A 13,711-nucleotide genomic window follows, 5' to 3' on the forward strand; every position below is an offset into this window, starting at 1 on the left:
TAACCCAGTATTTCCAAAACATCACCATTTCAACATGTAATCAACATAAAAATTATAAATAAGATATTTTACATTCGTTTTTCCATACTAAGTCTTCCAAATCTGGTGTGTGTGCACTTACAGCACATCTCAATTTGGACCAGCCGTGCTGGAAGTGTTTTAGTAGGCTCATATGGCTAGCGGCCTCATTTTAGTGCAATTCTCTGCAATCTGCTTGGGAGAAGGCTGTGGCTGCCCTCCAGGCTCTCAGAGTCTCAAAGAGCCATAGTCCTATAAACACAAAAGTAAGTGGTTTGTGTAGGGCCAGGACTGGAATGAAGCTAGCAAGGTGTGGGCACAAAATTTGAGGACGTGCTCACTCTCAGGGGTGACTCTGCAAACCTGAGAGTGAAGACCTCCTTAAATCTTGCACCCTAGGCACCTCCTTTGCCTCACCCCCGTCCTGGCTCTGCCTGGGGGCCTTTTAAAATTGCAGATTCTAGGGCTCCACCCCAGATTTTACAATTCCTATGATCCTAGAAGGATCTAGACATCTGGAGTTTCAGTAAGCTTCCCTAGGGATTCTAATGCAGGTGTTTAGGATCATCACCCTTTGGAAAACTCTGCTTCTGCCAACAACCTCAGATAAGAGTTCCTTTACAGTCAGTGAAATAATTTCTTTCCACTTGGTTTTGGGAGTAGATGTTGCTGAACTCATCAATTCAGTATCTGAATTTTTAGGGGATGCAGTAATTCCCGTTGTAGAGACCTCTTGTGGTGTGTGTTGCTGGGCTTTTGGCCTGACAGGAGCAGAGACTGAACAAACCAGAATGCCAATTTGTCGCTGCACAGACACATTGACCATTTCATAACAGGCATGTGGTAGTGATGGAAAATGGGGTTGTGGTGGACAATGAAAGATGAAGGAACTGAATTGTTTGAAATGGGAAAGCAGAGATGAGGCACTGAGCTCACTTTTGGCTTCTTCACATGGTATAGCTTGTCTGACACAATCTAAGGCTCCTTCATGTCTTGCCACCTTTTCCCTATTTTATTCATTTACCTGATTTCAATGATGCTCAGGTAGATAAAGGATGTTGTGTCAGATTATGGTGCACACACACTGTAGGATTCATGTTACAGTCATGTGCTTTAAGATGTGTTTATTAGGGAATGCGAAACAGCTAGAAGTGGGGAGGATTTGCTTTTATGTATGCACATGTGGGTTTCTGCTTCCAGATCTCCTCCCTGGTGTGCTTCCTGCTGTCTCCTGCAGCTTCCTTTATCACTGGACAGTTGGTGGATGTGGATGGGGGCCAGTCTCTCTACAGTCATTCATATGAGATACCAGGTGAGCAGTGAAGGAATGAGTGGTCACTGGCTTTATGTTTTTTCATGTTCAGGTATTCAAAATTTCTTAAGTAGTTTTTCCTATAGAACATTAAAATGTGCAAAATGCTTTTATATTCATGATATGATTTTTAAAGGAAATGTTCCTAATCACAGAAAATATCTAAATATCTTTATTATAAAACTTAGCTTTGTATAGCTAAAAAGGTTTTATGCATGCATAGGTTGGTAGAATTTGAACCCTGGAAAATATTCTCAGCATGAGTGTATATGTACAAGAAGGAGAGAGAAACGAGGTAAGAGGCTGCTATATTGTTAAGGTTTAATTCATTTTTATTCCTCTAAAAAGTGGCTTACATATCTGAGCAGAAGAATCAGACCTGCTAGGTGGGGAGGGGAGTTATGGTGCTATTTTGCAATCTCTTTGGGATATATGTTGAAAGAATCCACATGAAATTGCTGTATTTATCATTTTTGATGTACAAAAAACAGTAGTTGTATAAGTTCCAACAAATACTAATATTACAGATAGATGTCAGTGTGTGAGTGCATGTGTATGTATCTCATGACTAGACCATAGAACTTTGGAGTTGGAAGGGTCCTAAAAAATCAGATAGTCCAATATCCCAATTTTATAAATGACAAAACAATTCACAGAAGTAAAAATGTATGTCCAAGCTAAAAACTCTCAATCATTCCAAGAATGTAGAAAAGTAGGCAGGGCGCGGTAGCTCACGCCTGTAATCCTAGCACTCTGGGAGGCCGAAGCAGGAAGATGGCTTGAGCTCAGGAGTTCGAGACCAGCCTGAGCAAGAGCAAGACCCCATCTCTACTAAAAATAGAAAGAAATTAGCCAAACAACTAAAAATAGAAAAAAATTAGCTGAGAATGGGCACACATGCCTGTAGTCCCAGCTATCTGGGAGGCTGAGGCAGGAGGATCGCTTGAGCCCAGGAGTTTGAGGTTGCTGTGAGCTTGGCTGATGCCACGGCACTCTACCCAGGCAAGAGAGTGAGACTCTGTCTCAAAAAAAAAAAAAAAAAAGAAGAAGAAGAAGAAAGGAAAGGGAAGGATATAAAATTCTCTTGCTGAAGATAATTGACTAAGTGGCTATTAGCAAATTGACATAAGATTTATGTAACCCAGGTGCATTTGAATTTCTTATCAGGGACCGAGGTTCAACCTACAGGTTTAAGACCTTTTTTTACATTAATAAATGATTGGTATCTCTGAGAAGGGGAAAAACCTCCAACTGTTTACTCTCTGCTCTCCTATCACAACAACCATCAGCACAGAAAACTTCTGTGAACAAAGGTATGGGGATTTTCCCCCACACACCAAACAAACAAGCAGTTCTGCAGCAGACGCCAGCTAGATGCCCTATAATTCAGCTCCCACGCTATCTACTAATACCTGGAGATAGCATCAGATCCCACAGGTGATGGCTCTGTCCCATAAGAACTGCCCCCTTGCCCCCCAGACACCAGTCACAAGTCCAGGCCTCTGGAACTTCTGACCAACCAGCTTCAACTCCCTCTTTGGGTTCCATTAATTTGCCAGAGCAGATCACAGAACTCAGGGAAACACTTAGGTTTATCAGTTTATTATAAAGGATATACAAAGGATACAGATGAAGAGATGCCTAGAGCAAGGCATGTGAGAAGGGGCACGGAGCTTCCATGCCCTCCCCAGCTCACCACCCTCCAGTAATCCCCATGTGTTTAGCCATCTGGAAGCTCTCAGAACCCAGTCCTCTTGGATTTTTATGGAGGCCTCATTACATAGGCACCACTGATTAAATAAACCATTGGCCATTGTTAATCAACTTAACCTTCATCCTTTCTCCCCTTCCTGGAGGTAGGGGGGGGATGACGTCCCAACCCTCTAATCATACCTTGGTCTTTCTGGTGACCAGCCCCCATGGCAAAGCTACCTAGGGGCTGCCAGCCATCAGTCAATCGTCAGCATACAAAAATACATTACTTTGGAGAGTCTAAGGATTTTAGGAGTTGTATGCCACCAAACAGGGTCAAAGACCAAATATATATTTTACAATATCACAGTAGAACTTTAATTTTACTTATTCTTTTTCCCTCCCATCTATAGTTCTTTACTAATAACATCAGTGTGGTGATGTGCATAAGATACTATAGTTTTAAAGATCTCAGTGAGAGAGACAGGAATACCTACATGGCTATGCAATGTTGTTTTCTGAAAGGATTCAAAGCAGTGTGTGGGGGGAGAGAAGCTTTCCACTTCTCTTACTAGTAGAGTTGAATCAGTATTTGTTATGGTGGGTTGTGTTGGTTTTTCTTTAGAAAAGGAAACAAATTCCAAACATCTGCTTCACCAGGCTTCCTGTGAAATGATTTTCTTTTGTACTTCTAATGCTGTTTTTTTTTTAATCAGTATAAAATATATATTTTTAAGTTTTTGAGGAAAGCAACTATATCTATTTTTTAAGAATATGCTCTCCCCCAGATAATGGGTGGGAGTATTCAGCCTTTCAGCGTGGTATTTTCTTTAAGATTGCCAGGTCCAAAGCAAGAGTGCCTGGGATGGAAACCTGGCTCTACCCTTGTTAGCTGTATGATCTTGGGAAAGTTAATTTCTATAAAGCTCTCTTTTCTGTAATGTGGGGACACACAATAGTATTTATATCATAGAGCTGTTGGGAGGATTAAATTAGATAATGCACATTTAAAGCCCTATGTCAAATAGGATGCTTTTCGTCCCAACTCAAACTAGCCTAACCAGTAAAGGAAGGTACTGGCTCAGGTAACTGAAAAATAGATTTTCTCATAGCTCAGTGATTTTTCCCCTCTTGCTTCTGCAAAAACCTACTTCCACAGTGTTGGCTTTTTCTTAAGGCTGGCTCTCCAGGTTGCAGGATGGCTGCCTGCTGCTCCTAGGGCCGCATACTTCTTTGTTCCAGCTAGACAGAGGGAGAGAAAGAGACGAAGGACTTTGTTCCAGAAATTCTAACAAAATTCTGAGATCCACTCTGTTTTAGACCAGGTTATGCCAATGTCCATCCTCAACTAACACCCACAGCCAGGGAAATATAGTGCACGACTGACTTAGCTTAGCTTGCATGCCCAAGCCCTGGGGCCAGGGTTCCCCAGAAACTTGTAGATCCTCAAATGGAAACAGAGGCTGTTGGAAGGAGGAGATGGGGGACCGGATGCTGAGGAGGAAACTTTCAGTGCCTGGTACAAAGTAAGCACTTTATTTTAAAATTATTATTAAGGAGACACTATTGAGTATCTACAGTATGCCAAGCACTGTACTTACGGTGTCACTTTTAACGCTCACAATTTTAAAAGGTAGATAGATGTTGTCAGATCCTTTCATAGAAGAGAAAACTGAGGCTCAGGAAGAGTAATGTCCCCAGATTCAGGGAAGCTAGTGAATGGCTGACCTGGGATTCAAATCCAGATCTTCTCTCAAACAATCGTCCAAAGGATTTCTTTTTTGTGTGCTGAGAAAATGGGTGAACCAGGGACAATGACAAGTGGGTTTGGTGGAAACTAAGAGGACAAAATGAGGTTAACAGATGGGCAAGTGACACAGGATCTCCACTTATTTTACAGATCATGACAACTGGCCAGAGGGCGTAGGGGACCTCACTGTTGTCAAAAAGATGAAGGAGTCTCTTAAGCACAGAGCTAAGCTCTAAGCTCAGGAAACCAGGTGTCCTTTATCCCTGAGTGCCTTAACATCTTGAGAATGCACTTCTGTACTTTTTAAGAGCTTATAATTTGTATGGAAAAAAAATTTCTGCTTTTTTAATGTTACAACGATATCTAGGGAAAAATCATTCCTGAAATAAATGCACTTTTATGTCTCAACCAATGTCTTTATAACCTATGATTTAAAAAAAATTTTAAGTAACAGAATTTAACATATTTAAATGATTTTACTTTTTATTTCTAAGAAAGGTATTTGAAAAATGAAATAATTTGAAATCAATAATTAAGTGGATCATGAGCTACCAGAAGGTTTTATTATTTAATTGTAAAGGTAAAAGTAAATCTAAATTGTGGTATAATTGTGATTAGTACAGCTAGGATTATACAGTGACTTCCCTTTGGTGGCAAATACTTTTGGTTCAATAAAGCCTTATGGCAATTGTTGATGTGTAATTTGTTTTGTTCTTGAAGTCAAATTTGTATAACCTCTCTTAATTCAAAGAAAAATAAAGTTATATGTTGTGGAGTTTTTTATTTTTTTGGAATGTTTGATTTGTGTCTTGATTTCCTATCCAAAAGTATTCCTTTTCCTCCATGTATCTCCTTTTGTATACAAAAACAGAATTAAAATTAAATTTTACGCAAATATTTTAGGGTTCAGTATTCTGCCCTCATTTGATACTGTCTGGCAGTTAGTCCCTTATTTATGAAATGCCACTAACAAATTGCATGTGTTCATTTTTGACTCGATCAATTGAACCTCTTTCAAATGACTGAGAAGTAGCTGTTTCCCCTTTCCTGATGGTGACACTCACCTTAAGTCTCCACAGTGTTGACATCTGTTTATTTCCGATTTAGACATGGAGCCTGCCCTGCATAGCGCTAGACTTAGCTACAACTGCTTATTAGAACTTCTTAAACTATCACTGGGCAGTGATCATTATCTGTATTCTAAAATCCTAAGTCTAGGCTCCAGGACTTTTGTATACATCATACCAGTGTCATGTCAATAATATTCTTGTGTTACTACACTTAGTAAATTTTGCTATCGAGTGACTGTTCCTGAATAGACTTAATCATTCACACAACTCATTATTTTGAGATCCTACTATGTTCTTATCATTATTCTAGGAGTCAGACATGCAGTGGTGTGAAAAAAAAAAAATACACATGGATCTTGCCTCCTTGAGTTTACAATCGAGAGTGAGAGAGCATGCGCATGCTTGCGGGCCAACCATGAATCAAACCACATCCATAAATTTAAAATTCCCATATGTACTAAGTGCCACGAAGCATAAGGCCATGGTGCCCAAGGAGAATAACAGGAAGAAAAAGACATCTGGAGGAAAACGAAACAATTCTATAATTGTTCGTGTTAATAGAGTCTGTTAATAAAAGACGACCCTTGTGGATGTTATCCCTCACCCACACACTGATCTTTTGGTTCGTGGCTTATGTTAGTTCAGGTCCTCTGAGAAGCAGATGCCAAGATGTCATAAGATGTGCACGAGACTCGCTGGGGAATATGCCTCTGGAGGGGAAGGCAGGGAGCCTGGGACGGCACCGATGGCTTTCAGACTGTGCTGCAAAGCTGACATGGGTAAAAGAGAGAGGAGGGAGGACCTGGCAGGAAGCTTCTCAGCCTTCACAGGCCAGGGTTGCTGTCTGTGTGCATTTATAGTTAGAGTGGCCTAAGGGAGTGCCCAGAGGCACTCAGTGGGTCAGCTGGGTTCCACCTGTGTTCCTCATTGTCCCACTGTGTAAAAGTAGCCCTATGTCCTTCTGCTGGTGCCTAGACAAATGGAGTCCAAAGCACCCTGGCATCAGTCGTAGTTTGTAGCTATGGGACTTTGCCATGTCCCGTGGCAATAGTCTTTGGGACCAGATTTCCAGTGCTGCTGTTCCTTTGAATCCCACAGTGGATCATTGGGAGTGATGGAAAGTTGGGCTACTCCTGATTTCACCCACTGGTTCCCAGACATGTTCCCAAACCTACTGGGGACACGCATCCTGAAAAATGGTGCTCCATCCTGGCCCCTCAGCTGTGCCTGTGGATGGTGCGGTGTGTGATACAATCAGTGGTTCCACCATCAGGGACCTACCTCGCCTCTCCTTCACCGGGAAGTGGGTCCCCTGGTTGGATGCCCTGTCGCGTGGCAATCCTGCCTGGGGATCAGGCTTTCTATAAGCCCCCAGGTAGTGGTGGTGTCTGAGTCCCTGCAGGCAGAAAAGGCAAAATCTTATCTGAAATAGGTGTCTGTCGCTAGGAGGAGTATCACAGATACCACATAATTTGAACAGGGAAAATGTCATATAAAGAATTATTGACTGTTACACGGGATTGGAGTGACGAGGGTGTGGCTAGTAAGAAGTGAAGAGAACTTTAAAGACTGTGAGAATAGCGGATGCGGGAGCAGCCGGCACTACTGGAGAGCCCAAGGAAGAGCCCTCCTGGGGCTGACACCCAGACCTAGTCGGGAAGCCACGGCTGGGGCTCACTGGTTGGCAGAGAAGTCGCTGTAGTGCTCTGTTGGTGGAACTTGCTAGAAATGTGCCCTCGAGAGTGCTGGGGAAAACTGCATAGGGAGGTGTCTCACCAGAGGCCCCTGCCGTAACACTACGCCAGGGAAGGGCCGGGCAGCGGGTGCTGCAGGCCGGCGTTGGGGAGGGGCCGGCGCCGCACCCGGCGGGAGGCAAAGACCTCTTCCTCCTGCGACGTCTCTCCAGCGCCCTCTACTGACGAAGCCTCAGGGCCAGCTGGCCCAGGGAAGCCGACTTAAAGAGCCCAGATGCATTTTCACGGAGCTGAGAAGCAAAACATGTAGAACCCGCCCGCTTGCGGACTTGCCCTCCTGCGGCCCGTTGGTCTCCTTAAAGAGCAGTGCCACGGCAGGGCTCAGCACTGGTCTGTGTTGCAGACAGGCTGGACGCTCAGAGGCCCGGGGTCAGTGGGAGTCAGAGCTGGTGTGCCTGTCGCACCAGTTCTGGGCTGGCCAGCCAACGTCATCAGCTGAGTCCTCCTGTCTGCTTGGCTGTTCTGCTCCTCTTCCATGAGCGATGCTCTCTGGGGGCATTAACGTGTAAGACAAAAATGACACTTTGTGCCCACTCCCCTAGGTCCTCCCGTAGGCCTCCACCCCAGACCCGGTTTCCCGGCCAAGCAACCAGGCCGTTGACCACCGTTCAGGAATCTGTATATATTCTCACCTCAGGCTGCTTTTCTTTCCACTGTTGACACCAGTTGCACTGTTTGCAGGCTGTTCACTAGAAAGGTTTTCTGCTTACGGGGCCGCCCCCGAATGCTGCTCTAATGAAGTTCTGACAGCTGTGAAGGAGAGAGGGAAGGAAGCAGGGTTGGATAGGAGAAATCTCAGCCTGCAGCACAGTACGAGAATGTGTGGGCCAGGCTGACGGGAAGTCCTCAAGCCAAAGTCACCCATTGAAGCAGCCCTTGTCCTACAGGAACAGGCCCCCTTGGCTGGGAGGGGGAAGGCCTGGGTAAATCCAGAGGGCAGCAGCTGGGGCTGGCAGCCAGTCAGTTACGCTCCCCATAGCAGGAGGTCTAAGGGGTGCATTTTCATGGCTGCCACTTGGCTATTCTGTAGCTATAAAACTTCACCACTGACCCCGTTTATTTTTAACACTAGCCAGGGGCTTGGCTCCAAGGAGTGCCACTTTGTACTTAATTGTGGAACATCGGCCTGTCTGGGCAGTGCCTCCTTGGAATTCCAAAGCCTGGCTGCAAAGCTTCAACTTGAGCTTTAATTTCTTCTCTTAGTATTTCTTCTGCACTCCCTGTTTACAGAGAGTCATTTCACCAAAGGAGCTATCTGTTGAAATAAGACCAACTATCATAGCAGGACTACTCTAAGATCATATTCAAGAAAGGTTTACTAGATCAAAAGCTAGCGATTATTTAGCCCTTGTTTTCAGACAGCCCAGATCTCCAGGATACTTTGAATCTCGTCTGTGGACCATACTGATTTGTATGGTAACCAAGGCCCTCTGTTGCTTAGTGCCAGCTTTCGAGTAGCCGTGGCTGGGTCAGGTGAGAGGCACACCTGCACTCTGCCTGGTGTGAGTTGGATTGTAGGACCTGCCAAGTCCTGGTGCCATCAGCATCTGCGCTGCCTTCCTGGGGGTCTCCTCACTCCTGTGGTCCAGGTAGGCCTGCCACCTGTCCCTGTCGGTAGCCTCCAAACTTGCTTTCCTTGAGGTTGTCAGTTCCCTAAAAGGAAGCATCTTGAAACTCCCTTCTTGACTGAGGGCCACCCTTTGCTGAGGTTACTAACCTTTCTGCTTATGGCTTCCTTGCATCCTGTCTGTGCTTTTTTTGCCCTTTTCTGTCCATTCCTGCAGAGCTCTTGTTGGACTCTCTCTTTCCACGAATAAAAGATTTTAGAGTCCACTGGAGTCCAGTTGCCTAGGTTCGGATTCCAGCTTTTACCACTGACTTGCTCTGTGAGGGCTTTAAGACAGCTGAGGAATTTGAATACAGAATTACTGGTTGGTCATTTTCTTAGGTGTGATAATGGTGTGGCATTTATTATTATTATTGTTATTTTGATGTTCTTACCCATTAGAGAAGAAATGTTGATGTCTGGGGTTTACTCTAAAATATTCCAGCTTAAAACAAAGGGAGGGGAGGCTGAGGTAGGTGAAGGGAGATCTGCAGCATCAGTAATTGTTTAAGCTGGTGATAGATAACATGTTACATGGTTAATTCTATTATTCTCTCTACCTTTGGGTAAGTTTAGAATTTCCTCAAATAAAAAGTATAAAATAAAAATGGACTCATTAATTACTTGGTTGGGGATAACATAGGGAAGAGTTAGTTGGTATTTATATAGCTTTATATACATGTAATGGTTATTGGGGTGAAACAGGAGGGAGTTTGCATGAGCCTGTAGTAGTTTTTGGGTATTCATGAGTGTGACAGAGGGCGTAGAGGACCAGGTCCCAAATGGAATATGGATTTGGTGGTGCAAAACTATTGCCCCTTGACCTGGAGAGACTCCATGTGCCCCTGGCCGGTCAGTGTCCCAGGCTGGGTTCGTCAGCATTACCATTCGGACAGCTGAGTAAACAGAGTCCAGTTATTTGGTTGTGTTGATGTACCTGAGTTCTTATGCTTTGACTAGGGAAATTATATTCAGTTGGTAAATTTGGGAAAAACTCAAACAAATCAGCAAATTAAAAACAATATTCTTTGTTTCTCTTGAATATTTTGGACCATTCGGCTTCTATTTTCATTTGCCTAGACTAAGTCACAAGTTTAGTCAGAGTTTGTAGTTCTAAATATGACTCAACACAGTCAGCTTTTTCAAATGTGAATAATTATCATGGACTTAAATAGCAAAGATTTTTAAAAAGAGCCTTTTCTATAAGTGATTCAGAGTAGATGTAAGTCAGAATTTCTTACTCTGTAGTTTTAACCTTCTGGGTAGAGGACATATATAGATATTAAACTGATAAGAACAGATACTACACTTGATCTTAGCCAAAAGGCTGAGAAGAGATTAATGTTAACCTTTTGGAAAAAAAGCTGTATACTGTAGGTTATTTTGTTAGATTTCTTTGGCTTCCTGTTTTCAGAGGAACTAAAAAGAGAGGAACAGCCTATTTCTGGTTTTACCGAAGCCGTTTAACAATCCTTGGTGGTTTTAAAAATTCCAAAATACAAAGAAATAAAGAGGTTCAATTTGAGTTTATAGTAAAAGCTGAAGAGAAGGACAAAGATCTTATAGTAGGAGTCTCTACGGCAGATGAAACTTCCGGGGAGAAGACTTACCTGGCATCGAATCTGGGTTTGGGATTAATGGGATTGATTGTGGAGGGCAGGGAGGTTGGTATGGATATGAATTGGGGAAAGTGGATGCCTTTACCCAGTTCTTTCTAATTAGTTGTTACCGTTTTACTTGGAAGAATGAAATTAAAGACAGAGATTTCAGTGAGATACAAAGCAGACATTTTGATGAACAGGCAAAGTAAGAGTGTGTGTGTGTGTGTGTGTGTGTGTGAGAGAGAGAGAATGGGCCTCTTGGTGGGTTTGTGTGTTCAAATTGGAGAGCAGAAATAAATTGCCCACAAAGTCAAATTACACAATCAAAACATGATGGATAACAATAGCTTGCATTTATTAAGTGACTGCTATACGCCAGATACTGCTACGTACTTTGCATATATTATCTCATTTGAACCTTACAGAAACCTTGTAGGGTAGGTTCCAATGTTACCAGCATTTTATGATTGAGGAAACTGGCACAAACAGGTCAGATAACTTGTTCAAGATCGCAGATGGCAGGAGGGATTGGAACAAAAGGAGTTTCACTTCAGAGCCTGGGACCACTGCAATATAGTGAGAGAGACAGACGAGTACCCAGGTACTGGGTAGTTAAAAAAAATTTTAATAGAGCTTTTCAAATGCACACTGGAGTAAAGAGAATAGTATAATAATAGTTCCCATCACCCAGCTTTGACAAGTATCTATATTTTTCCAAATTTGTTTGTCTAGTTCTCCCATTTGATTTGTATTTTAGAGCAAATTCCAAAATTTTAACCTTTTAACCTGTCATTTCATAGCAAGTAGTAATTTTAATCTGATTGAAAATATTAACGGGAACACAAAAATGTGGCTGTCTGTGGGAGACTGAGTCACCATGGTAGCATACAAAAGCCACGTGGCCACCATTAGCACGCACACCTACCATGGCCATAAGAGACATGCCCCATCCACACACTAAAAATGTTTGGTTTGCTTGGCATGTACATCCCTCTTTTTAGAAGGATGCATCAGACTCTCAGAGGTGAATTCATTAAACCATCTCCCTTTCCTCTGAATGCATGTCAAAAAGAAATCTAAAATTTTGATTTGTAGGGCAGCTTTGCCTGAAGGAAAATACTGGGTTGGCCTGGCCTATAGGCATTTTCAGCTAGTCTGGGAGCTTTGTGTAAGTCTAGAGCGTGTATGGCAGTTTCTGGGGAGCTTGTGAGCATGACTTAGCATCCTCCAATTTTGGGAACTGTAGAGAGAGGGCTAGCAAGTCTCAGTTTCCAGTCTACAAGCCCTCAGGCCAGCCTGGAGGCAGTGGGAGTTTGTTGACTCTCCCACCTGGTCTTTATCAATTTGCCTTTGCTGCCCTAACTCAGCAGCCTCAATGCTTCTTTACATCCTCTTCCATCGTGCTGCTCTCATCCTTTTATTTTAAAGAGAAATTATTTATTAGGAATGTATTAATAACATGTCCTTTTGATTATACTAGTATTTATATTGAAATTGCTATTTGTAAGTGCTCTGATCACATATTTGCATAGGTTGATTGGTCTGCACTTAGTTCTATATTCCGGTGGGGGAAAAATATCAGAACTGTGTGTCTCTGTCTGTCTCTGATAGATAGAAAGATAGATCCATATTTTTTCATTGTTTAAATTGTGGTATAATTAATATAACATAAGATCTGCCATTTTAACCATTTTTAAGTGTATGATCCTTATTGTAATTATAGACAACCCTAAGGTAGAATTCTAGTTTCTCAAATAGCAAGAAAAATTCAAATATGCATTACCTTAATGCTATCCAAATTCAAAATCCCCAAATCCAAGTATGTTTGAGAAAATATCTAGAGTATATTAAGATAAAATAGAATTAGATACACAGTTACTAGAAAAATGTCAGATATGTCTAGAAAGATCAAATGGAAACTCTGCTGGGTACTAGTGGTGGAATGGTGTTGGCAGACCATTATTTGTTTAAATATAGTTTAATTCACATGATTTTTAGCTTCCAACAAATATGTTCACACTATTATTTTGTCTTTCTGTCATCAAACACCAAACACATTAAAGCAAAATATTCATATGCAATTCTTCAAATTTTAATTTTACCAATAAGAGATGAATAATTTTCACCAGGTATTTTTTAATTGATTGGAGTGTGCTTTTTTTTTTTTTTTTTTTAGACAGAGACTTGCTTTGTCACCTGGGCTAGAGTGCAGTGTCATCATTATGGCTCACTGCAACCTCAAACTCCTAGGCCCGAGCAATCCTCCTGCCTCAGCCTCTCAAGTAGCTGGGCCTACAGGTGCACCACTAAGCTCAGTTAATTTTTTTATTTTTGTAGAGGTGGGGGTCTTGCTCTTGCTCAGGCTGGTCTCGAACTCCTGACCTCAAACAATCCTCCTGCCTTGGCCTCCCAAAGTGTTAGGATTACAGGGGTGAGCCACCACACCTGGCCTGGAGTGTGCTTTTTCAAACAGGTAATTCTTTTGGAGTCCATGAAATCTCACATCATTTCAACAAATTTTTAAGGGTGTATGAATCCCAACACTTCAAACTCCTTTTGGAGGAAAATATTCTTGTAGACAGAAATTATCTCCCTCATTTAAATTACGATTTTGCATAATTTGGTTATCTATTTGGTATCTACTACTTGAATAAGAAAGCTGTTTTTTTTTTTTTAGATAGAGTCTCGCTCGGTTGCCCAGGCTGGAGTGCAGTGTCATGATCATAGCTCAGTGCAGCCTCAAACTCCTAGGCTTAAGCGACCCTCCCAGCTCAGCCTTCCGAGTACCTGGGAATACAGGCATGAACCACCACATTCAGCTGATTTTTAAAATTTTTTGTAGAGACAGGATCTCACTATGTTGCTGAGGCTAGTCTCAACTCTTGGTTTCAAGTAATATTCCTGCCTC

At 42.4% G+C, this 13,711-nt stretch overlaps 1 protein-coding gene and 1 pseudogene across 1 annotated transcript in view; one reads left to right on the forward strand and one right to left on the reverse strand.

Annotated features, from left to right (window-relative positions):
* Positions 1–5,532, forward strand: part of PECR (peroxisomal trans-2-enoyl-CoA reductase) — a 28,195-nt gene extending 22,663 nt beyond the window's left edge. Inside the window, exons 7-8 of the mRNA XM_069467417.1 lie at positions 1,219–1,330; positions 4,923–5,532. Coding sequence (XP_069323518.1) covers positions 1,219–1,330; positions 4,923–5,008 — 198 coding nt within the window. The 3' untranslated portion in view covers positions 5,009–5,532. The remainder of the gene's footprint in view (positions 1–1,218; positions 1,331–4,922) is intronic.
* A 4,899-nt stretch (positions 5,533–10,431) lies between these two features.
* LOC138388190 (U2 spliceosomal RNA) lies at positions 10,432–10,541 on the reverse strand (annotated as a pseudogene).
* Between the last annotated feature and the right edge of the window lie 3,170 nt (positions 10,542–13,711).

This window comes from Eulemur rufifrons, chromosome 1, assembly GCF_041146395.1.
Source record: "Eulemur rufifrons isolate Redbay chromosome 1, OSU_ERuf_1, whole genome shotgun sequence".
Taxonomy (NCBI): domain Eukaryota; kingdom Metazoa; phylum Chordata; class Mammalia; order Primates; family Lemuridae; genus Eulemur; species Eulemur rufifrons.